This window comes from Pelodiscus sinensis, chromosome 1 (genome assembly GCF_049634645.1).
Source record: "Pelodiscus sinensis isolate JC-2024 chromosome 1, ASM4963464v1, whole genome shotgun sequence".
Taxonomy (NCBI): Eukaryota; Metazoa; Chordata; order Testudines; family Trionychidae; genus Pelodiscus; species Pelodiscus sinensis.
The window spans coordinates 334,937,249-334,963,467 of record NC_134711.1 but is presented as its reverse complement, the minus strand read 5'-3'; the positions used below and the strand labels follow the sequence as shown (position 1 = coordinate 334,963,467).

At 48.7% G+C, this 26,219-nt stretch overlaps 2 protein-coding genes across 2 annotated transcripts; both read right to left on the bottom strand.

Annotated features, from left to right (window-relative positions):
- Nucleotides 1-354: 354 nt before the first annotated feature.
- On the bottom strand, nucleotides 355-1,302 carry LOC102455704 (olfactory receptor 52R1-like). Its single transcript, XM_025181697.2, has one exon. It carries the CDS (start codon nucleotides 1,300-1,302, stop codon nucleotides 355-357), a length of 948 nt encoding a protein of 315 aa, XP_025037482.2.
- Nucleotides 1,303-23,290: 21,988 nt separating this feature from the next.
- LOC142818979 (olfactory receptor 52R1-like) lies at nucleotides 23,291-24,238 on the bottom strand. Its single transcript, XM_075902577.1, has one exon. It carries the CDS (start codon nucleotides 24,236-24,238, stop codon nucleotides 23,291-23,293), a length of 948 nt encoding a protein of 315 aa, XP_075758692.1.
- Nucleotides 24,239-26,219: the final 1,981 nt, after the last annotated feature.

The following is a 26,219-nucleotide window of genomic DNA, read 5'->3' as shown; positions in this document are numbered from 1 at the left end:
GGAACCACTCAGCAATGGTCTCAGCAGATCCTCCACGTTATGAGCATCAGAGCCACGAACTGACCAGTGAACCACCCCCTTCGGTGGGAACTAGAAGTAGCCAATCAGGCCTCAGCAGAGACAAAATAAAAGGACAGAGCTCTGGGTAATATAAACTGCCCTGAAAAAGAAAATATAAGCAATATTTTTCCTCTGTGTAGATGGTGAGAGGGCCAAGCACCATGTCACCAGCTACCTCTGCAGAGAGCTCAACCACATTTTGTGGTATTGAAGGTCTGGAGGCCGAATTCCTCTGTATGTTCCCTTTAGTAGAGAGGCCCACCCCCCCTTCTTCAAGTACCATTGGAGAAAACTTTAGGCGACTTTATGACTGATAAGCTGGAAGAATCGTTCCCGGATCTGTTTGGTCCTCACCCCATAGATGATGGGGTGTAGCATGTGGGTCAATGACAGGCACACATTGGCAATGAGAACGTGGAAATGCAAAGGCACGTTTTGTGCAAAACGGAGCACAAGGGAAGAGAAGAGACCTGGGATGTAAAAGGCTGAGATGGCACAGAGGTGGGAGCTACAAGTCCCAAAAGTCTTGCGTCGGGCTTCCTTCGTAGGGAGTCTGAAGATGGCCCTGAGGATCTGGGTGTAGGTCAAAACAATGAAAATCGCATCCAGACCATTTACACCGAAAAGCATAAACAGGCCGTAGTAACTATTGACACGGGTGTCAGCACAGGCCAGGTTCACCAGACCTGCGTTGGAGCAGAACGTCTCAGGAATTATGTTGGTTCGGCAATAGGGCCATTGACTCGCCAGGCATGGGAAGGGCAGGGTGAGAATGGCGCTGCGCAGCACCACGGCCAGAGCAATCTTGAGCACAATGGGGCTTGTCAGGATGGTGGAATGTCTCAGGGGATCACAGATGGCCACGTAGCGATCCAACGCCATGGCCACAAAGATCCCGGACTCTATCACTGAGAAGCAGAGCACAAAGTACATCTGGGTAAGGCAGGCATTGAAATTGATCTCTCTGGAATTGAACCAGAAGATGCTCAACATTTTGGGCAGGATGGACGTGGACAGGACTAGGTCGGTGATGGCCAGCATGCAGAGGAAATAGTACATGGGCTCATGGAGGCTCGGCTCTGTCTTCACAATGAAGAGGATGGTGAAGTTCCCCAGGAGGGCCATGGCATACATGGCACAGAAGGGGATGGAGATCCAGACATGGGCCGTCTCCGCGCCAGGAATGCCCAGCAGGATGAAGATGGTAGGGTTGGTGAAGTCAGTTGTGTTGGACATTGACATGGGGTACGGGAGAAGGTGTCCGATTCTGAGGAAGATCGGTGTCTCCTGCATGTTCCCCGATTTCTTTGAGCCCAGAGTCTGCGTTATGGTTGCAGTACAAATGCCTGGAAGGAGACGCAATGTTAATATGAGACACAACATACAACACTCAAGAGCTGTAACATGGACTAAACTCTGACTGACGGACAGATCTCCGAAAGCCATTGTCAATGGGCAATTGCCAGCGAATGGGGTTGTTTCCAGGGGGGATCGGCAGGGCTCAGTTCTGGGCCTGATGCTAGTCACTGTTTTCATCAAGGATCCGGATGTAAATAGTGATAGAGATGCAGCCATGTTAGTTTGGTGGAGCTGAAACAAAACACAGGACTATGTAGCACTTTAAAGACTCACAAGATGGTTTATTAGGTGATGAGCTTTCGTGAGCCAGACCCACTTCCTCAGATCAATATGGGGAAGAAAATCGGCACAACCATAGATACCGAAGTGATACAATAAAAAAAAAAGCGCATGCATGTGAAATTGACAAATCAAATTTTAGAACAGATTGGGGGTGAGGGGGAAGGTAAGTTTCTGTGAGGTAGTGACATAGGGGTGATAATTGGGGAAGCTATCTTTGTAATGGGTGAGAAATAGAATGTAATATGAAACTCACTACAGATAAAGCTTGTGCATGACCCAAAGGCCGGCAGAGGGGTGACAATGAGGAGTCCAGGGCAGGCACGGATTGATCTGGAGCATTTGGTGAGTGGGAACCAGGCAAACAGAAGGGCTGAATAAAGAGAAATGCAAAGTTACCTGCTCAGAACAGGGAAGGCAGGACAGACCCACCGACCAGGGCACCAGGTTATGGAACCCAGGGACCCTGAATCGGTGTTACGGGTCCTCACTCATTGTGGGCTCCCTGTGCGATACCATGACCAAAAGGGCCAATGTGATCCATGGATACTAAGCTAGGGAACTATGTCTAGACTGCATCCCTTATTATTCTTTACTATAGTTTCAATTAATTTGTCTATTACTGACATTAGACTTACCATTCTGTAATTGTCAGGATGATCTCTAGTGCCCTTTTAAAATATAGGTGTCACATAAGCTATCTTCCAGTCATTAGGTACGGAAACTGATTTAAAGGATAGGTCACACACCAAGTTAATAGTTCCGCAATTTCACATTTGAGTTGTTTCAGAACTCTTGGGTGAATGCCATCTGGTCCCGGTGACTTGTTACTGTTAAGTTTATCAGTTTGTTCCAAAATCTCCTCCAATGGCACCTCAATTTGGAACTATTCCTCAGATTTGTCACCTAAAAAGATTGTCTCCGGTTTGGGAATCTCCCTAACTTCCTCAGCCGTGAAGACTGAAGCAAAGAATTAATTAAGTTTCTCTGCAATGACTTTAACATCTTTGAGGGCTCCTGTAACATCTTAATTGTCTAAGGGCCCTACTGTTTTTTTTAAGCAGGCTTCCTGCTTCTGATGTACTTAAAAAACATTTTGCTATTACTTTTTGAGTTTCTGGCTAGCTGTTCTTCAAACCCCTTTATGGCTTTTCAACTGTATTTTTACACTTAATTTGACAAAGTTTATGCTCCTTTCTATTTCCCTCATGAGGATTTGAGTTCCATTTTTAAAATATATCTTTTTATCTCTCACTGCTTCTTTTACATGGTTGTTAAGCCACGGTGGCACTTTTTTGGTTCTCCTACAGTGTTTTTCAATTTGGGGTATACATCTGAGTTGGGCCTCTTTTATGGTGTCTTTGAAAAGTGTCCATGCAGCTTGCAAGTATTTCACTTTTGTAGCTTTTAATTTCTGTTAAACTAACTTCCTCATTTTCTGAGATTAAATGCCACAGTGCTGGGTTGCTGAGGTGTTTTTCCCGCCACAGGGATGTTAATTTTTATTACATTATGGTCACTATTTCCAAGTGGTCCAGTTATATTTACCTTTTGAACCAGATCCTGCGCCCCACTTAGGACTAAATCAAGAATAGCCTCTCCCCTTGTGGGTTCCAGAACCAGCTGCTCTAAGAAGCAGTCTTTTAAGCTTTCAAGAAATTTTATCTCTACATCCCATCCTGAGATGATGTATCTCAGTCAATATGGGGATAGTTGAATTCCCCCAGTATTATTGCATTTTTTATTTTGATAGCCTCTCTAATCAGCCTTAGCATTTCATAGTCACTATCACTGTCCTGATCAGGTGGTTGATAATATATCCCTACCGATATATTCTTATTATTGGAGCATGGAATTACTATCCATAGAGATTTTATGGAACATTTTGGCTCATGTAAGATTTTTACTTCATTTGATTCTATAGTTTCTTTAGTGTTTAGTGCCACTCTCCCACCAGCATGACCTGCTCTGTCCTTCCGATATGTTTTGCACCCCGGTATGACTGTGTCCCATTGATTGTCCTCATTCCACCAAGTTTCCGCGATGCCTATTATATCGATATCCTACTTTAAAACTAGGCACTCTAGTTCACCCATCTTATTATTTAGACTTCTAGTGTTTGTGTATAAGCACTTTAATAATTTGTCACTGTTTATCTGTCTGCCATTTTCTGATGTGTTAGACTCTTTTTCATTTGATTGTGTCTCATCAGTTCTGACCCATAGTTTATCATCTTCCATCCTCTCCTCCTGACTAGAACAGAGGGAATCTCTATTAGTAAACCCTCCTTAAGGGATGTCTCTGTCTGGCTTTCCCCCAGCCCTTAGTTTAAAAACTGCTGTACGACTTTTTTAATGGTAAGTGCCAGCAGTCTGGTTCCACTTTGGTTTAGGTGGAGCCCGTCCTTCCTGTGTAGGTTTCCTCTATCTCAAAAGTGTCCCCAGTGCTTAGTAAATGTAAACCCCTCCTCCTTACACCATCGTCTCATACACATTGATACTGAAACTCTGCCTGCCTACCCAGCCCTGCGTGTGGAACTGGAAGCATTTCAGAGAACGCCACAATAGAGGTCCTGGATTTCAATCTCTTTCCTACCAGCCTAAATTTGGCCTCTCTCCTACCCTTTCCAATGTCATTGGTACCTGCATGTACCACGACCACCGGCTCCTCCTCAGCACTACACATAAGTTTATCCAGATGTCTCGAGGGACCTGCCACCTTCGCACCAGGCAGGCAAGTCATCATACGGTTCTCCCGGTCATCACAAACCCAGCTATCTATGTTTCTAATGATCGAATCCCCCATTATTAACACCTGCCTTTTCCTAATGACTGGAGTTCCCCCTCTCCCCTGCAGATGTATCCTTAGTGCAAGACGATCCCATAACATCCTCTGGAAGGAGGGTCCCAACTACGGGATCATTTCCCTCTGCTCCAGCTGACTGTCTTCCTTGAGTCTTTCATCCTCCTTAACAGCACAGGGACTGTCTGACCGGAAGTGGGTCAATTCTACAGTGTCCCAAAAAACTTCATCTGCGTACCTCTTGGCCTCCCTTAGCTCCTCCAGTTCAGTCACCCTGGCCTCCCAAGCCCGTACACGGTCTCTGAGGGCCACGAGCTCCTTGCACCGAATGCACACATCTGCCATCTGCCCACAGGGCAGGTAATCATACTTATTACACTGAGCGCAATAAACAGGATAGCCCCCACTCTGCTTCTGGGCGTCTGCCTGCATCTCTCCTACAGCTAATTAGGTTATTGAGAGAGTTTTTATTTAAATCAAGTAGTTTTGGTTTTAGTTCATTGTAAAAGTTTTTAAGAATGGCAAGAGTACTGCACCCCCTTCCAACTCCCCTTCAAAACTCCTTCTCGAAACACCTTGTTAGATGCCCCTGTTCACAAAAATGAGATAGGGTGCGGTGAAGGCTAGGACTCTAATGGGGTTCAAAAAAGAGCTAGATAGATTCATGGAGGTTAGACCCATCAATGGCTATTAGCTAGGATGGATAGGAATGGTGACCCTGGCCTCTGTTTGTCTGGAGGTGGATGACAAGGGAGGGATCTTGTGAGGATTACCTGTTGTGTTCCCTCCCTCTTGGTCATCTGGTATTGGCCACTGCTGGCAGACAGGATACTGGGCTGGATGGACCTTCTTTCTGACCCAGTCTTATGTCTTTATGGGTACGTCTAAACTACATGGCTCCGTCGACGGAGCCATGTAGATTTGTTTTTTTGGCAAAGGCAAATGAAGCCGCGATTTAAATGATCGCGGCTTCATTTACATTTACATGGCTGCCGCGCTGAGCCGACAAACAGCTGATTAGCTGTTTGTCCGCTCAGCGCGCTAGTCTGGACGCTCCCCTGCCGACATCAAAGCCCTGTGTCGGCAGCCCCCGGTAAACCTCATCCCACGAGGAATAACGGGGCTGCCGACAAAGGGCTTTGATGTCGGCAGGGGAGCATCCAGACTAGCGGGCTGAGCGGACAAACAGCTGATCAGCTGTTTGTTGGCTCAGCGCGACAGCCATGTAAATGTAAATGAAGCTGCGATCATTTAAATCGCGGCTTCATTTGCCTTTGCCTATCTGTCTAATCTACATGGCTCCATCGTCGGAGCCATGTAGTCTAGACACAGCCTATGTCTGAAGAAAAACTTCTTCCCTTTAAGAAAAGATGGACAGTGGAACAGATGCTGGGCGGGTGTGGTTGCTCCTTCGCTGGACGGTTTCTGAATGAGGCAGGACACCCGCTGTCTATCTCATCATGCCCAGGTTGCCCAGGTTTGTTGAGCACGTGAACTAATCAGCCAGAGCTGGTACCTGTGAGTGCTGAGAGGGACGTGTCTTCCCTGGGAACCCCCCTCAGGCAGCCGCGTCCCGCATCTCTCTCAGCCCAGCGTCGGCAGCAGCGTCCCGCGCCGAGAGCCGGCACAGGGCTGGGCACTGGTTATAACCCAGCTCTGGGCAGTCCCAGGGGCATTGGCTTAGTCACTAGGGAAGAAGCAGCAACTGAGAGAAAATAGGCTGGAGACTGGCCTGTCTGCATTTCTGTGCTAATTACCCAGCTGTAGGAGTAAACAGCAATTAAGGCACCTGCCCCAAGGGAGAGGAGAACTCCTGGGCTCCAGGCTGAGGTAGGGAGGAATTGGCTGCTCATTTGTGTATACTTAAAAAAGTATAGTTGATTAGGCAAAAATAAAAATTTGGGTATAGCTTCTAGCTTTCCATCAATCCCATGTGATGCCCAGCAGGGATGGGTGGGCAGCAGACACACAGATCTGGGCACAGAAGACTGACAGGAGACACACGTCTTCTACAGGCTCCCGGGACCGTTGGTAAGGTGTCACAAATCAATACTTCTCACAACAAACTCTCATGATACTGCACAGCCCCTTTCGTTGAAGGACCTGAGAAGCCCTAGGAATGGCAGCATGTAAACATGGACTTATCCCCATTCTACAGCTAGGTAAACTGAGGCACGGGTGAGGTGAGCTGGCCAAAGCCAGCAGTCCTGACTTTCCAGTTGTAACCACTGTCACTATCATGCTACGAGGACTCCCGCTCGGGCAGGGCAGAGGCTGCATGAAGGAAGCTGAGCTCTTGCCATCCTCTCAAAGTGAATCTGAGGTTCCCAGAACTAGCTGGAGTGTGGGAGCTTCCTGCCCCCAGGAGGGGTGAACTCCGGGACTCTACTTCCCCTCCCGCTCAGAGACCTGCCCACCCAGCACAGGCACTGAGGTTGCATGTTCCTGGCAGTGGAGTATGGCTGGAGGGCTTGTCCTGGGGACAGACATGTTTCCCTTTTCCACAAAAGCTGCCCTGGGACAAGGGCGGGGGTCATATGGGCAGGACAGAGGCTGGATTGGTGTGGGCGTTGGGTTTGTTCTGTCCCTCTCAGTTCAGCGTCTCCCCGTCTCTCCCAGGAAGGACACCGGGTTCTAAGCATTGACTGGGACTGAGTGAATTCTCCTGCCCAAGGTGAACAAGGGAATCATATCCACCTGTACTCACGTTCTAACGCTCGGTAGCTGGCAAGTGTGTTTGATGCTCATCTGCAGCGAAAGGCACAGAAGCATTTGAAGGGCTCGTCCCTGGTTTGGCTGGATTATCATGTGGATTATTTATTTACCTTAATATCTCGAATATAATGCGCACCGATGTATAATGTGCACCCTGACTTTAGAATTTTATTACAATGAAAAAATCTATACTCTTATATATAATGCACACCCTGACTTTGCCCATTATACATGTATTTTATGATACCCCTCATCATAGATATGAAGGCGTCGTTAAATATAGTCTATTTGATTGCATGTCTATGGTATGCCGGCACGTTGGAAACTTAAGTGGGTTTCCATTGTGTATAGGTTTTGTCTGGACAGTCGGTCGGTCTGTCTGTCCATCTATGTAACTCCGTACATTGCATTTCTCTCTCTCTCTACCTGTGATGGCACAGAAGATCCCTTAGGGGAGCTACCTACGGTGCTGACAAGGCCACTTCCAGTCTCCTTCCCTCTCTATGGTGCTTCTCGATACCCAGTCCTGCTGGGCCAGCTCCCTGGTCTCCCCCAGCCAAGGCATAGAGCTGAGACCCCTGCACCCCCGAGGAGCAGGACAGAAGGACTAATACTTAAATTCTTCAAGCCCACAGAAAATGCAGTTTGGGGCCCAGCTTCCCAGGATTCCACTCCCCCATGGGGATCAGACCCCAATGATTTTGGGGTGACCCCTTTTAGCAATGAACAGGGAAAAGTGCACATTGGTCCCCGTCCCCCCCCCCCCCCCCCCCCGGTAACAATATTTACACCAGGCTTGATAGTAAGGAAAAGTGATTTTATTAGGTACAAGCAGTAGGGTTGAAGTGGTTCTAAGTGAAAACAGGCAGAACAAAGTAGATTAGAAACTTACCGTTACAGAAAACATTGACGTAATTCTAACATAAAAAGCTCAGTAAAGGGAAAGCCATCAAGGGATGCCTCAATGTTTGGGCAATCATCTGCAAAACCTTCTTTTGTCCTTTAAGTCTTAATAATGTTTGGTCGTAGGCAGTTGCATGACCTCCCTAACTGGTAGGGACTGGCCAGGAGATAATTTGTCCAAAACACCTTGGAGTTGGGCATATCTGCGTCCACATATCCGTTTTACAAAGCATGGGGGGTCCATCACTCTCTCTCTCTGTCTCTCTCTCTTTCTCTATCTACCAATCTATTTATTTCCATCCAATCTATCTAGCTAGCTAATAAGGTTGCTACATGGGCTTCCCACATATCCTGATGGTATTTGAACGAGATCTTTGGGCTGGATATGGCTCTGTTTGATCCCTGCAGGGCATCAGGTCATTAACCTTTCATCTGCTTTGCTCAGCTGGGGCCACCATATAATTGCAGACAGGCTCCTTGTGTGGCTGCCGCAGCTCCTAGTCATGTCTCGGCAAAGAAGGAGCCCAGCTCCAGCAGGGGTGGTGGTGGAGAAGACACCTTGAGGGCGGGGGGCTGGACTCGATGACCTCTCGAGGTCCCTTCCAGTCCTATTATTCTATGATTCTATTATTCTATAACCAGTGATGGGGAGAGGAGAGGAGAGAAGCCAGCATTGTGACCTGGACAACTCACCTCTCCAATCCTGACTCATTTCCTTTGCAGGTGAATGCTACGTCCTACAATCCAGACTGAAGGTATGCAGACAAATCAGTTCAGTCGTCTTGGTGACACCTGTGTTCCATTCTCCGTTGAATGTTTCTTGAAGAGCCAATCTGAAGGACTGGACCAACACTTCCTCTCTCTGTTCATTTGAATTAGGAGGCTCCATTTCTTTCATGCCCACCCTTCCCCATAGCTTCAGAAGAAAAATTTAGGTCCCTTTATGAGTGAAGAGCTGGAAGAGCCTTTTCTGGATCTGTTTGGTCCCCACCCCATAGATGATGGGGTTTAGTGTGGAGGGCAATAAGAAGCATGAGTAACCAAAGAGAATATGGACATAGAGAGGCACCTTCTCTGCAAAACGAATCATGAGAGAGGAGAAGAGACCTGGCATGTAAAAGACCAGCATGGAACAGAGGTGGGAGCTGCAGGTCCCAAAAGTCTTGAGACGGGCATCCTTGGTGGGGAGTCTGAAGATGGCCCCGAGGATCTGGGTATAAGAAATGGTAATAAGAATCACATCCAGACCATAGACACAGAATAAAACAAAGAGGCCATAGTAGCTACTGACACGGATGTCGCTACAGGCCAGGCTCACCACGGTGATGTGTGCACAGAATGGCTCGGGGACGATGTTGGTTCTGCAATATGGGTATCGGCTCGCCAAGCACGGAAAGGGCAGTGTGAGAATGCTAGAACGCAGTACCACGGCTAAGACGATCATGACCACAGTGGGGTTTGTGAGGATGGTGGAATGTCTCAGGGGGTGGCAGATGGCCACGTAGCGATCCAACGCCATGGCCACGAAGATCCCTGACTCTATCACTGAGAAGCAGAGCACAAAATACATCTGGGTGAGGCAGGCATTGAATTCAATCTCCCTGGAATTGAACCAGAAGATGCTCAACATTTTCGGCAGGGTAGACGTGGCCACAACCAGGTCGGTGAAGGCCAGCATGCAGAGGAAATAGTACATGGGCTCATGGAGGCTCGGTTCTGTCTTTACAATGAAGAGGATGGCAAAGTTTCCCAAGGTGGCTATGACATACATGATGCAGAAGGGGATGGAGATCCAGCCATGGGCTGCCTCCAGGCCAGGAATACCCTGCAGGATGAAGACAGAGGGGTTGGAGAACTCGGTTGTATTTGACTTTGACATGAATTTGGGAAAAATGTCCAACTCAGAAAGAGAACAATGACTCCAGCATGTACCATATATACCTCTGATTTTCAGTAGGGGTCCAAAGTTTAGGGTGAGTATCACAGTGGAAATGCCTGGATGGAGAAAGAAAGATAATATCAGAGAGTACTCTCGGGGTGAAGCATATCTGTCACTCTTCTCACATTCTGAAATGACATGGTCAATTAATTTGAGCAACTGACCCCATTAATGCCAAGTCCATATTTTATGGCAGGTGCCAATAATTCCTACATCTCAAATTCTGGGAAAGCTTAAAGGGCTCTAGCAGGAAACATGGGTGTCAACATTGGTTCTCCCACTTTGATCTTTAATACAGCGAACCCAGGCTGGAGAGGACATGCTGTAGGGAGTTCCCCATTCACCTGGGTGTTCAAAATCTGATAGTGGAAAACCCCACAAATCTTTGCCACAGCACGTGGTGTTACCAGCACAAATTTCTCTATCCCTTCCGCACTTGAGGGGTACACACCTTCCCCCAATTCTAGGCTCAAGGTGCAACCCTTTTAACTTAAATACCCACATTAACCCAATTCCTATGGCTCAGCTTTCTGCTGGTTTGCAGGATCTTTTGCCACTGAAAGAGCTTTACACAGTAATTTTCTGCTTCTCTATTTATGGACAATTCCCAAGCAAGGAGACTACACATGCTAAGCACACAGGCTGTGTCTAGACTGGCCAGTTTTTCCAGAAAATCAGCTGCTTTTCTGGAAAAACTAGCCAGCTGTCTACACTGGCCGCTTGAATTTCCGGAAAAGCACTGACGATCTCATGTAAAATCATCAGTGCTTTTCCGGAAATACCATGCTGCTCCTGTTCGGGCAAAAGTCTTTTTCTGAAAGACTTTTGCACAAAAGGGCCAGTGTAGACAGCACAGTAGTGTTTTCTGCAAAAAAGCCCCGATCGTGAAAATGATGATCGGGGCTTTTTTGCGCAAAACCGAGTCTAGATTGGCCACGGACGCTTTTCCGCAAAAAGTGCTTTTGCGGAAATGCATGCTGCCAATCTAGACGTGCTTTTCCGAAAATGCTTTTAACGGAAAAATTTTCCGTTAAAAGCATTTCCGGAAAATCATGCCACTGTAGACATAGCCACAGTGTCGTGCTCACCAATGCTGAAAAAGGGTGGCCGACTTCCTCTGTTCTCAGAAGGCAACAATGTCTTTGTCTGTGTTTGCTGTCAAAAGCCTTCTCAAAGTCAACAAAGGGTATGTACTGCTTTCTCTGCCCCTCTGTACTCTGCTCTATGATGTTTCTCAGGGTGAAAATCATGGAGAAAATGGCCAAAGACAGACAAAAATGGAGAACCTTAGTAGCTGCCCTATACGTCAGCTGGCAGAATAGGCATTAATGATAAGGACTTCCCCTGTTGGCAGAGCAAGATCAGTCTCTCTGGATCTTAGCTACTGCACATCAGGTTGTGCCAAGGAGTCCTGGCAACTGTAGGCTTAGGCTGTCTTGGAGGTGAATTGTTCTTCCAGGTCTTCTCTCCTTCTTGCTGTCCCTGTTCTCTTTTCCCTTCTTTCTTCCTGCTGGTCTTCTCGGACCCCAGTTTATATAGTGAAACGTGAGTCCTACTTAGTTATACTTTAACCAATTCTTTGAGTATAATGTTACTAACCAATCATCACATACTGTAACAGAATTACCTACCCAATCACACCCACCTAGCAATGTTAATTATCTGGCAGACAGAACGGCTGTGTCTACACTGGCATGAATTTCCGGAACTGCTTAAAACGGAATACTATTCCGTTTTCAGTTTTTCCGGAAAAGGAGCGTCTACATTGGCAGGCTGCTTTTCCGGAAAAGCCCTTTTTCCGGAAAAGCGTCTGTGGCCAATGTAGACGCGCTTTTCCAGAAAAGAGCCCCGATCGCCATTTTCGCGATCGGGGCTTTTTTCCGGAAAAGACTACTGGGCTGTCTACACTGGCCCTTTTCCAGAACGGTGTTCCGGAATAAGGATTTATGCCCGAGCGGGAGCAGAATAGTTTTTCCGGAATAGCGGCTGATTTTGTACAGTAGAGCATCGTTGCTTTTCCGGAAATTCAAGGGCCAGTGTAGACAGCTCACAGCTTATTCCGGAAAAGCGGCTGATTTTCCGGAATAAGTGGCCCAGTGTAGACACAGCCAACCAGTCACAAACCAGATAGAGATCAGACAGACAAACAATCATAGAATTCAGATTCCACAATCTCAACTATCGGTAAACAGTTTCTTGCCGGACGAAATGCTGTGAAATAAGTTCTCTTGACACATCTTGAGATCCGTTTCTGTATCTGGCCTTCAGGACAGAATCTCCTTCTCCCAGCCTATTGCGACACTATTGAAATGCAGTTTCGTTGGAGTGTGTGGATGTGATTCTAGGCACAGCTGCTCTTCATTCTGGCTGCAGAGGAAGGCTTGAGTTTAGGCCTGCGAATATGGCTACAAAAAACCATCTAGTTACAGTGGCAGCAGAATCCCAGGTGGAGCAAACCTCAGTGAAAGGGCCTGGCTGTCGTGGATCACTGCTTATGCGCAGCAGTGGCCAAAACAGACAATGCTCAGCGACCTAGTGAAAGCTAAACAGCCAACATCCCCCGCTCAAGAGGGGCCAGGTTCAGAGAGAGGCCTGGTTGCAGTGACAAGGCAGCTGTGAGGTGGGACAACAATATGGAACAAATGGGAAAAAGGCAGAATGGACAGCAAATGATCCACAACGCTGGTTATGACCATGGAAAGAAACAGGATGATTGACAGGTGTCATCTGAGGTGCTGACACACTTCCCAGTCCATTAGCTCTGTAGGATGATGTTAAACAGCATCCCCAGGAGAACCTTAAAGTTATGAACTCGAAAGTCAGGAACTGACCGATCGACTGCACCTCACAGTGGGAACCGGATCTACACAGTGAGTCAGGAGCAAAACAAAACCAATCGAAATGAAAGCAAACGCAGAACAGTAGCATGTTAACTGCAAAGTATGAAAAACTAGGTGACAATTTTAAAAAAATCACCAGGTTAGGAAGCAATGGAAAAGCTGGTTAGAGAAAAGTCTAGGACTATATCACCCATCAACAACACAGTTTAAGAAAACTGGTCTTGTGAAATAAACCTGCTTTTTATCCACTCATGACTGTGCAGGTCGGGTTGCTGAGGGAGCCAGACAGATGCAATAGACGTCTAGTTCTCAATGGTATTCGTTTTAGAACGGGAAAACAATGAGAGTAAAACGAGCGCTGTGCAATTCCAGGGCAGCGCACGTATAAGGGTTATAAACTGAGTAAGTGGCACATCTCAGAGAGCCGTTGGCTGTGGGTTATTGCTTGTGGATGGGGCTGTTTCCAGTGGAGTTCACAGGGCTCGGTTCTGGGTCTGATGCGAGTTACAATTTCCATCAGGGATCTGGACGCACAGAGAAACTCACTGCCGATAAAATCTGTGGCCGACCCAAAGCCCGGCAGAGGGGTGACAATGGGGAGTCCAGGGTAGGCACCAATTGAGCTGGAGCCTTTGGTGAGTGGGGACGAGCCAAACAGAAGGGCTGAATAATTAGTATTTTATTCATTTATTTATTTAAATATTTTTTACCCCGCATTTCTATTGAAAATATTCAAGGTGGCTTCCAAAAACGAAGAGAACAAAGAGAAATGCAAAGTTACCTGCTCAGAACAGGGAAGGCAGGACAGACCCACCGGCCAGGGTGTTAGCTTGTGGAACCCAGGGACCCCAAACCTGAGTTCGGGGTCACCTGGAAGACCCCACTCCTTGTGAGCTCCTCATCTGAGACCATCACCCAAAATCTCAAAAATGGGGGACAAAACGGGGGACAGAAAAACGGGGACACAACTCCCCTTGGGACTGGGGAGTGAAGCTGAGGAAAGATCTGATGTCTCTATGGCATTGGTGAAACCAAGTGAGCAGCCCCGAGGGCTACACTTCAAAACAGATGTTGAAAAATTGGGGAGGGTGCAGAAGAGAACGACAAAATGATGAGAGCCAGGGCAAAGGGCCACAAACCGAGAGAGAGAAACAGACAGACGGACAGACTTAAAGACCTTCATGCATTTATCGTGAGTAGTAATAACAGGCTCTTCGATCAGGTGGAAAAGGCCGAACAAGGCCCAGCTGGGGAAATCTATCTACCACCAGACAAATTCCAGTCGGAAACGAGGGCCAAATATTAGCCCTGAGCATAATTAACCAGTTGTACGCACTGCAAAGGGAAGTGGTGCATTCTCCACCCCCCAAGCAACCCGCCCTGGTTGCTTTTCTGCTGAGAGCTTTATCCGCCTTTACCGTGCAACAGGGCTGCCCTTCGGGCTTCCATGTAAACACGACTAGCACTGGAGGCAGGATCTCCCATGAGCACTGGTTATACGCCCCCCGGCCCTGAGTACCAGCAGCTCAGTCAATGGATGAAGCTGCCTATCGATGTCCTGCTCTCGACATCGGGGGAAGGCGGAATAGCCACATCCCTCTGGGAGCAGACCCGGCAGTTGGTTTTCAGGGTGGGTTTTTTTTTTTTGCTGTTTACGAAATAGTCCAGGCAGCGTTCGTTGGTACTGGCGGACGAGGAGCAGGCAAGTCACAGCGCACGAGACCCCGCTGTGCTCAGCCCCGGGTAGGACGCATGGAGCATGGTGTCGATTGTGGCCACTGCTCCGTAGAAGGCTGCGGGGAACACAGGCCCTATCTTCAAAAGCAGGGGGCAGGGTGGGTTTCAGTTGCAAAAGCAAAGAGTCCGTGGGCACAGGATCATGGATTTATCTGTCTGAACTGGTTGGGATTGGTCCTGCCTAGGGAAAGAGGCTGGTCTTGATGACCTTCTAAGGTCTCTTCCAGCTCTATGATTCTATCATTTCCACACGCTGCCATAGAGAAGGGAAGGAACGTTCTCTCCTACCCAACAAGCCCTGGCAACAGACAATGGGTTTGAACCGCAGCACAGCAGACTGAGGTGATGTTGCAAGAAAAAAACTTCCTGATGCAGGACACCCACCAGTCTGGGGATGGTTTAGACCAAACACATCCTGCCTCTTGGCGAGGGTCAGACCAGCTGGCCGTTTGGTGCCTTCTGACCCTGTGGCTCTGGGATTCTACAATGTAAAGTCTTGGCGTAGACAGGGCCTGAATGCAGGGGCTCGATACAGGGAAAACTGGGTGACATTTAATGGCCTGAGTTATACAGGAGGCCAAATTGGATGATGTAATATCCCCTTCTCACATTAAAGCCAATGAATCTATTGGTAAAGAAAAGAATCAGAATGTTTCATTTTACTGGGCCTGACTACGCACAGACAGGGGAACGTTCCTTTCCATCGAATGCCTGAACTTATAACACAGAGAAAAGAAAATTGTTTCCATAAGCCATGCTCAGCCTGTGGAACTCCTTGCCACAAGGCATGGGCCAGTGTTGGCGGTACTGCAGGACCACAGCCAGTTAAGACTGGCTGACACTTTCAATGAGAAGACTTCAATTGCAATTGCCTGGAAATTTCCCAAACTCTCAGGGTTCAGAGTGAAATCGCCGGGGTGGGGTTTCTTCTTCCTTTAAATGGGGTGAGGAGAAACGTGCCTGCCCCATGCTGTTCCAGCAGGGAGCCCTAACACCGCCAGGTTCTGCAGCAGGTAAAAGTCACTCAGGAGCCGTCTCCCTTCCCCTGCTTAGCAGTGAAAGCCCTGAGGAGCCGGAGGAGCTGCTCCGCTCTGTGCTCACGTCTCACTCCAAGGGGAACTTCGCCTCAGAGTGGCCTGAGCAAACTATGGGCCGAGGCCTTGGATTTTGGCCTCGCATTGCCCATCGACTGACCCCTCCCGCCCTGCCGTGTCCCTGTGCCACGGACATGCAGCCACCTCGGGGCTGGAGCACGTCAGCAGAGGTGGGCAGGGGGCACAGAAAAGGGGGCTGTCTAGTAATACTGGGGAAACTCATCTCTGTGGAAGGGCCCCAAAGGTTTACTAGCTGTGCAGAACAGACAGGATGAGGGAATTACTGGCTATTCCACCCTCTACTCCCACACTGCCCTGGGTGTATGGAATAGGGGAGCCCCTCAGCTAGAGCTGGTACCTGTGAGTGCTGAGAGGGACGTGTCTTCCCTGGGAACCTCCCCAGGCAGCCGCGTCCCCACCTCTCTCAGCCCAGCGTCTGCAGCAGCGTCCCGCGCCGAGAGCCAGCACAGGGCTGTGCTTGGTTATAACCCAGCTCTGGGCTGTCCCAGTGGGGTTCACTCGGCCTCTGGGGGACAAGCAGCAATTGAATATAAACAGTCTGGAAATGACCCTGTATTTAACCAGCTGTAGGTGTAAACAGCAATTAAGGGCCCTGCCCCAAGGGAGAGGAGACCTCAAGGGCTCTGGGCTGAGTAAAGGAGGAATTAGAGCTCATTTGTGTACATGTAAGAATTATAGTTCTTTAGAGTGGGGAAAGGACTAGGGATCCTGCCAGGTCTCGGAAGTGTCTGAAATCCTGTTAGTCCACAGGAGGGATGGGTGGGCAGCGGACCCAGGTCTGGAGACAGGAGACAGGCAGGCGGCACTAACACTTTCTGCAGGCATTGGGGGCTCTTGTCAAGGCCTCACAAATCAGGAGAATCAAGCTTCCAAGACGTTAATAATGATGCATCAGGCAAACTGCTCGGCTGTGTCTAGACTGGCAAGTTTTTCCACAAAATCATCTGATTTTGCAGAAAAACTTGCCAGCTGTCTACACTGGCCGCTTGAATTTCCGGAAAAGCACTGACCATCTCATGTAAGATCATCAGTGCTTTTCTGGAAATACGATGCTGCTCTCGTTCAGGCAAAAGTCTTTTTCCGAAAGACTTTTGCACAAAAGGGCCAGTGTAGACAGCACAGTACTGTTTTCCGCAAAAAAGCCCTGATCCCGAAAATGGCGATCGGGGCTTTTTTGCAGAAAACCACGTTTAGATTGGTCACGGACACTTTTCCGCAAAAGTGCTTTTCCGGAAAAGCATCCTGCCAATCTAGACGCGCTTTTCTGAAAATGCTTTTAATGGAAAACTTTTCCGTTAAAAGCAGTTCCAGAAAATCATGCCAGTCTAGACGTAGCTCTTGTGTCTGTATCTGATGTCAAGATAGAAAGAGCTCAGCAGGAGCCTTGTGTTTCAGCACGATCACGCTGTTGCTCTTAGGAGTGGTTAGACTATAGACTGTGTGACACAGAAAATATGACGAATGATTAAAGTTTGTACTAATAGAAGCTTTGTATTAGGAAATGGTTTGATACCTTTTGTAGGGACATTTGTCTGCCTTCTCTGGTGTGAAATGATTGTCTAGTTCCTGGGGCGGGGGCGGGAATGAGTTTGGAAGGTGGGAGTTTGGAGAGAGAACAGTTTGGAGGCCCAACAGTTTTAGAGTCCAAACAGTGGAAGGAGGGGAAGGGCTGGAAGACTCAGAGGCATCAAGGTACCATACATTGGACCCAGTACAAAGCAGACTGGCGGAGGACTTATGGGCAGCCTGGGAATGTTAAGAGCAAGTGCCCTTTACAAACAAATAAACACTGGGAAGGAAGCGCCCAGAGACTGATGTCAGAGGACAAAGAAGGACGACTTCCAGAAAAACAGATGTTAAAACGGTGACTGATTAAGCGCTGAGGAAGCAAAATGTACAGACCTGAGAGGGAGAAAAGTCCTATACTAGCAGGGGGAATCTTGTACGACTCCCTGGGTCTTGTCAAGATCAGAGCATCGGTCCGGACCAAGAGAAGCCCCCGCTCCTCCCGCTCACATTTAGCTCACCTGGCCAGGGAGTTAATGTGAGCAACAGACTGGCAGCTTTAAGCAACAACGAGACTTTGAGTGTGTGTTTGTGTCTGAGTGTGTGGGCAGATGCTAACTGCTTTTCTTCCGTATTCTCAATGAATCTGGTACTTTGCCTTTTCCCCTGAAAAAGATCCTGTGTGCTTCTTATAAGCAATAACATACACAAGATAGAGGCTGGATTGGTGTTTGCCTTGGTTTTGCTCTCTCCCTCTTGGTTCATGTCCTCCCAATGCCTCCCAGGCGGAATTGGAATCTGATGTTGCAGGCTGAATCAGACTTTCCAACACTTTCAACATGGATTCACCAAGGGCAAGTTCTGTCTGACCAATCTGATTAGTTTCTATGATGAGGTACCTGTCTCTGTGGACATGGGGAAGTCAGTGGATGTGATAGACCTTGACTTTTGAAAAACTTTAGATACGGTCTTCCACAACATACTTGCCAGCAAGTCAAGGGAGTATGGATTGGATACATGGACTGTAAGATGGATAGAAAGCTGGCTAGACTGTCAGGCCAATGGATAGTGATCAACGGCTTGATGTCAGGTTGGTGGTCGGTTTCCAGCGGAGTGCCCCAGTTTTATTCACCATCTTCATTAATGACCTGGATGAGGGGATGGGTTGCACCCTCAACAAGTTTGCAGATGACACTAAGCTGGGGGGAGAGGTAGATACACTGGAGGGCAGAGATAGGGTCCAGAGTGACCTGGACACATTGGAGGATTGGGCCACAAGAAATCTGATGATGTTCGACAAGGACAAGTGCAGAGTCCTGCCCTTGGGATTGAAGAATCCCAAGCATTGGTACAGGCTGGGGACCAACTGGCTAAGTCAGCGGTTTTCAAACATTTTGGGCTCCGGAGCCTTTTACATATGTAAACATTTCTGCGGAGCCCCATTGGTCCACTGATTGTAGGTGTCGTACCTATCAATGTCGGCTGCATTAGACCTCGCGGAGCCCCTGGAGACGTCTCACACAGCCCCTGGGGCTCTGCGGAGCACAGTTTGAGAAACACTGGGCTGAGTAGCAGTTCTGCCGAAAAAGACCTGGGGATTCCAGTGGATGAGAAGCTGGATATGAGTTAACAGGGCGCCCTTGTAGCCAAGAAGGCTAATGGCATATTAGGGTGCATTAGGAGGAGCATGGCCAGCAGATCTAGGGAAGTGATTATTCCTCTTTATTCGGCTCTGGTGAGGCTGCATCTGGAGTATTGTGTCCAGTTCTGGGCCCCCAATACAGAAAGAATGTGGACGCATTGGAGAGGGTCCAGCAGAGGGCAACAAAAATGATTTGGGGGCTGGAGCACACGGCCTATGAGGAGAGGCTGAGGGATTTGGGCTTGTTTAGTCTGCAGAAGAGAAGAGTGAGGGGGGATTTGAGAGCAGCCTTCAACCTCCTGAAGGGAGGTTCCAAAGAGGATGGAGAGAGGCTGTTCTCACTGGTGGCAGATGGCAGAACGATGAGCAATGGTCTCAAGTTGCAGTGGGGGAGGTCTAGGTTGGATATTGGGAAAAGCTATTTCCCTAGGAGAGTGGGGAAGTGCTGGGCTGGGTTCCCTAGGGAGTGGGTGGAATCTCCATCCCTAGAGGTGTTTAAGTCCCAGCTTGACAAAGCCCTGGCTGGGTTGATTGAGTTGGGGTTGGTCCTTATTTTAGTAGGGAGATTGGACTTGATGCCTCCTGAGGTCTCTGCCAGTCCTGGGATTCTATGATTCCACGGTTCACTGCCCAAGCGGTTTGTGCTAATCGCTGGGGGAGGTGCGGATAACTTGTTTGGGCTGTAGCTGAAGTTAGGACAGATGGCTGGTGCTTGCTAGTCTGAGAAGCAGGATTTTATCGCAACCCCCACCTGGGCTGAGGGGAGCGGATTGCACAGGGGTCGGTGAGGGAAAGGGGGCGTGGAAGGGTGCTGGCAACTGTGCAATGAGGTGGAGGTCGGGGGGAGTTTGTTTGGGGTGTCCCTGACTCATTTGCTGCCGTCCTCTCTGGCTGGCTGGGTCGGAAGGTGGCAGGGTAGGGGGAGAAGCAGGCTGCATGGAGGTAGGGGGGAGCCAGGACATTTGCATGATTACATTTCAAACAAAATTTACATCGGTGTTCATGGCTTAAGGTAAGAAATAAAAAGATTCTTTTATCTCTGACCTTAATGATTTTTTTTTAAATCCAGTGTTACTAATTAGGACATGATCACTTGTACTGCATTAAGGGGGCACGTGTTAAACGAGTCATTGCTATGTTGCATTAAGGCCAGATCTTTGCTCTGTGGTCGAGTTCAGGTTGGTATGAGTCAGAAGTAGCAAGTACTAGGTGTGAGGCTAGTTATTTTGTAGGATAAAAACTTATTTGCAAGCTTTTGAAACATGCATCTGTCTACAAACTCTGAAACTGGGTGCTCATTTGTTCTGGGGCTTCTGCACATAAGAAATATCATCCCGTGAAAAGAAATCCAACTCGCCCAAGGATAGAAAATGTTAGCGGGAAAATTGATTGTTGAAACCTCCTCGGGCTTTGCCAGAGTTCAGGGCTTCTTGTGTTGCACTCTTCACTAGCAGAGGAGAAGGAATCCCTACTCCAGGAATCTTCTACATCATCTTAAAAGACGAAACAGCTACAGTGTATAATAAACCAGGCAGAGGGCAGGTAGGGAGATGGGGCAGTAACAGCCCTAAGATCGGGCGGTTACACAGGCTGCTGGGTGGCGGTAGGAGCACACGGCTCTCCATTAGCTTTTGTGACTCTGCTTTACTTCTAATCACACTCCTTTTCTCCGAGCACACATTGGGCCTTCTACTTATGGGTTCCCAAGAGGTTATATAAAAGTCCCTAGATAATCCTCCATCTTGTCTCCAGTCCTGCTTCTCACTTCTGAAGGATCTTTGCTATGAGCTGAATCTCTGAACAAACACCTGTCTCTCAGGGTATGTCTACACTGCTGTTAGTCCGAATTAACTTGAATAGGCGCTACACAGGCAAACCGCTATTTCAAATTTAAATCGAACTAGCAGAGCGCTTAATTCGAACTAGGTAAACCTCATTCTACAAGGACTAACGCCTAGTTTGAATTAACTAATTTGAATTAAGGGCTGTGTAGCCCCTTAATTCGAACTAGTGGGAGGCTAGCCCTCCCCAGCTTGCCCTGGTGGCCACTCTGGGCCAAATCGGGGAAACTTGTCTGCCCCCCTCCTGGCCCCGGAGAACCTGCACCTGGTACAGCATGAGCCAGCCACCCGCTGCCACCTAGCCCTCAGCCTCTTCCCAGGACCAGGCTGACAGCTCCCAGGAGTCTGCCCGGGGCCACAAGAGGTGGGCGCCCGCCTGGTCTAGTGCGGAGATCGTGGACCTCATTGAGGTTTGGGGGGAGTCCTCCAACGTTCACGATCTCTGCACTAGGCACAGGAATGCAGCTGTCTACTGCCGCATGGCTGACAGCCTGGCCACCGGAGGCCACATGCGGACCCAGAAGCAGGTTGCTGCAAAATCAAGGACCTGCAGCAGGCCTACTCCAAGGCCTCCCAGCCAGGGGCCAACCTGGAGGCATGCCTTCATTATGAGGCCCTGGACCGCATCTTGGGGGCTCACTCCGTCCATGCCCTCTGGGTGGTGATCAACTGCGGAGCAGGGGGACCCATCCCTGACACGGAGGAGGAGGAGGACGCCGAGAGCCAGGAGCCTGCAGGGAGCCTGCCCAGGACCCAGGACCCTGAGGCATCCCACAGAGCACATCGGCTGTGTCGTCTGAGGCCGGGGAGAGCTCCACATGTGAGTGCCATCATGCTCCCCTTATGTGTATGGAGGGTGTGGGGCAGAGAGAGCCCAGGGACCGTGCTCCTGGGCCTTGTCTACCATGGAGCAGAAGCTGGGTGTCATGCAGGGGCCCTGGCCCATTCCCCACACGCTGACCTCGCCTTGCAGAGGGGGGCTGGGTTTCATCCACTGTGTCCCCAGGGAGAACTGACCGCTGTTCTTGTTTCACCACAGCCGCAGCACCTGGGACTGCTGGGTGCACCACCCCGCCTGCAAGATCGACCCACACCCGGGCCAGCAGGTGCACCCACAACCAGGAGGACTACCAGCAATGGCACCTGCACCCAGGACCACTGGGTCCGGGCGGACCTGAGGCTGCAGTGGAGCTTGGAGGCACTGGAGGAGCAGAGCTGTGTCCTCAGAGGCCACCTCCAGACCTTGGTGGACAGGTTCCTGCCTCCTTCTGCTCCAACCCCTGCAACCGCCCCAGATCTCGCTCCTCCTCCCACCCCTGCTGCCCCTCCCGCTTACTCCGCATCCCCCGTCACTCCTGCCCCACCCTCCACACCCACTCTCCCCGGACGCTCCTGCACCCGCAGTGCTGTGAGACGGGAGAGCCAGCAGGACCCCCAACCCTGAGGTTTCCCTTCCCTTCCTCCTCTTCCATCCCCTTCCAGCTCCCTCCTCCCAGGTTTCCCCCTTCCCTCTCCCACCATCACTCGTGACATTTCCACGTAGTGGGCAGGGATTTCACATTTGGCAGTGTGCTTTTTGGTAACTCTTCAATTAGCTTCCTCATTTCTGTGTCCTTCCCCTTTCTGAAATTAAATGCTCCCATGTTGTGATGTGTTAGTGCCTGTCCTGTCACAGGGCTGTTGAGGTTAATCATACCATAGTCACTACTACCAAGTGGTTTTTGTTATGTTCTTTGCTTGGACCATTGCTTGGGGACAAGGGGAAATAGATTGGGCAGGGAAAAGGGCCTCGGGGCTCCTGTTACAGCAACTAGAAATGTGGAAACCTTCTGAGTGAATGAGTTGTACAAAGAGGCTGTGTCTAGACAGCATCCCTTTTCCGTAAAAGGGATGCAAATTAGACACATCGCAATTGCAAATGAAGTGGGATTTAAATCCCCCCCGCTTCATTTGCATAAACATGGCTGCCGCTTTATTTCGGCTCAGAGCTTTTCCGGAAAAAAGCGCCAGTCTAGACGCGGATCTTTTGGAAAATAAAGCCTTTTCCGAAAGATCCCTTATTCGTCTTAAAAAAAGGAATAAGGGATCTTTCGGAAAAGGCTTTATTCCGGCAAAGCTCGGAGCCGGAATAAAGCAGCAGCCACGTTTATGCAAATGAAGCGGGGGGGGGGGGATTTAAATCCCTGCTTCATTTGCAATTGCGATGTGTCTAATTTACATCCCTTTTACGGAAAAGGGATGCAGTCTAGACACAGCCAGACTGATTCTTCAGTTTGTCACAGTGACACACCACAAGAAAGGTCAGGACAGGGTTAAATGTCTCTCTCCGTGCCCAATCAGTGATTGATGACAAGAGAGGGATCACTGGATGATTCCCTGTTCCGTACACTCCCTCTGGGGCGCCTGGCATTGGTCACCGTCTGAAGACGGGACCCTCGGCTAGATGGACCTTTTCTCTGATTCAGTCTTGTTGTTCTTACGTTCTCATGTAGCCCAGCACCATATCACCAACCACCTCTTCAATCTCAGAGCCAGAGCACCAAGGGAAATTTTTAGTTCAATTTTTGAGTAAAGAGCCGGAACAACCTTCCCCGGATCTGTTTGATCCTCACCCCATAGATGATGGGGTTCAGCATGGGGGGCATCAAGAGATCCAAACCAGAAATAAGAACATGGAAATGCAGAGCCACATTCTGGCCAAATCGGTGCATGAGGGAGGCGAAGAGACCTGGGATGTAAAAGGCCAAGATGGCGCAGAGGTGGGAGCTGCAAGTCCCAAAAGTCTTGAGCCGGGCGTCCTTTGTGGGGAGTCTGAAGATGGCCCTGAGGATCTGGGTGTAGGACACAACAATAAAAATCACATCCAGACCATTTACACAGAATAGCACAAAGAGGCCGTAGTAACTACTCACACGAATGTCAGCGCAGGCCAGCTTCACCACGGCGATGTGTGTGCAGTATGGCTCAGGGATGACATTGGTTCTGCAATATGGCCACTGAGCTGCCAGTAAGGGACAGGGCAATGCAAGTACGGCACCACGCAGCACCACGGCCAGGCCAATCTTGGCCACCATGTCATTTGTCAGGATGGTGGAATGTCTCAGGGGATCACAGATGGCTACATAGCAATCCAACGCCATGGCCGTGAATATCCCTGACTCTATTGCTAAGGAGCAGTGAATGAAGAACATCTGGGTGAGGCAGGCACTGAAATCGATCTCTCTGGAATTGAACCAGAAGATTGCCAATGTCTTGGGAAGGATGGAGGTGCATAGGACCAGGTCGGTGACGGCCAGCATGCAGAGGAAATAGTACATGGGCTTATGGAGGCTCGGCTCCCTCTTCACAATGAACAGGATGGTGATGTTCCCCAAGAGGGCTATAATGTACATGACACAGAAGGGGATGGCGATCCAGACATGGTCCATCTCCAGGCCAGGAATGCCCAGCAGGATGAAGGTGGAGGGGTTGGTGAAATTATTTGCATCAGAATCTGCCATGAAGAGAAAGAAGACATCCAGCGCGGAGGCAGAACGGTGTCACCCCTATGTTCCCCTGCCTTCTTGACTATACCTAACTTCTCAGGTGAGGGTCCCAGAAGAAATGCCTGGATGGAGAGAAAGCATCAATATAACACACTCTGGCTGTGTCTACACTGGCATGAATTTCCGGAACTGCTTAAAACGGAATACTATTCCGTTTTCAGTTTTTCCAGAAAAGGAGTGTCTAAATTGGCAGGCTGCTTTTCTGGAAAAGCCCTTTTTCCGGAAAAGCGTCTATGGCCAATGTAGACGCGCTTTTCCGGAAAAGAGCCCCGATCGCCATTTTCGCGATCCGGGCTTTTTTCCGGAAAAGACTACTGGGCTGTCTACAGTGGCCCTTTTCCCAACGGGAGCAGAATAGTTTTTCCGGAATAGCGTCTGATTTTGTACAGTAGAGCGTCATTGCTTTTCCGGAAATTCAAGGGCCAGTGTAGACAGCTCGCAGCTTATTCCGGAAAAGCGGCTGATTTTCCAGAATAAGTGGCCCAGTGTAGACACAGCCCACATGAACTACTGGAGGCTGTTCTCATGGTTGAAACAGATTGGTCACACACTGAAAAAATATCAGTTTAACTATTCAGAGAAACAAGTTCTGCTCAACCTACGGAGGCCAATTGTTACACTTGAAAGACAGTTTTGGGAGTCTTTTCGTTACTTTTTCTAGGTGCTGCTTCTGGCTGTCAACCAAAGATAATAACCTTTAATTGAGTTATACCTTTGCCTTTCCTGTTCTGCCCCTTACAGTACTCAGGGAAACTGTTACAATGGCCTTCCTTTTTTCACTTCTATTTGTACACACCTTCCAGGTGCATTTAGCAGTGCTAGCAATGTGGAAACTCATTCAAATTTCCAGTTAACACAGATTTTTTTAAGTGACAAATGCTTCCACATATTCATAATAATTTAACCTCGTGCTTTACATTTTTATGTTTATTCCTTTCATTTTTACCATTAGACAAACCTTGTCTTCCATAATCCTCTTTTACTGCCTAATGCAGTGTTGTTTTAAACACAATGGGCTCGTCTACACTGGCCCCTTTTCCGGAAGGGGCATGTTAATTTCAGCCATCGTAGTAGGGAAATGCGCGGGGGATATTTAAATATCCCCCGCGGCATTTAAATAAAAATGTCCGCCGCTTTTTTCCGGCTTTTAGAAAAGCCGGAAAAGAGCGTCTACACTGGCCCCGATCCTCCGGAAAAAATGCCCTTTTCCGGAGGGTCTTATTCCTACTTTGAAGGGCGCTTTTTCCGGAGGATCGGGGCCAGTGTAGACGCTCTTTTCCGGCTTTTCTAAAAGCCGGAAAAAAGCGGCGGACATTTTTATTTAAATGCCGCGGGGGATATTTAAATATCCCCCGCGCATTTCCCTACTACGATGGCTGAAATTAACATGCCCCTTCCGGAAAAGGGGCCAGTGTAGACGTAGCCAATACGTGACAACGCTAGCTGTAAGACCAAACACCACAAGACAAACACAAACATAAAGCATAAAACCCAATCTTTGTTGCAACAGCAGATCCATGGTGTTTTAGGTTGATCTTCAGCTGGTTCTAGGTTTTTCTGATGTTCTGAAACACATAAAGAACATTTTCCTTCCCCTTTTGGGTGGCAGATCATTGCTTCAAATATTCCTTTATTTTACAAATATCCTTGCTGATTCCTCTGTTTTGCCTGAAATTACCTCCCCCTGCTTACCTAGGTTTTTGTTCTTAAGCCAGGCCAGTTTTCAATGACTTCTGCCCTTTAAGGGTATGTCTACACTACAAAGTTAGTTCGAACTAACGGACGTTCGAACTAACTTTCATAAGTGCTACACTAGCGCTCCGAATTTGAATCGAACTAGCGGAGCGCTTAGTTCGAACTAGGTAAACCTCATTTTACGAGGACTAACGCCTAGTTCGAACTAGCTAGTTCGAACTAAGGGCTGTGTAGCCCTTTA

Bases quoted from the DNA above. Each gene is read 5' to 3' on its own strand.
- LOC102455704 (XM_025181697.2), bottom strand. From the start codon at position 1,302: ATGTCAATGTCCAACACAACTGACTTCACCAACCCTACCATCTTCATC.
- LOC142818979 (XM_075902577.1), bottom strand. From the start codon at position 24,238: ATGGCAGATTCTGATGCAAATAATTTCACCAACCCCTCCACCTTCATC.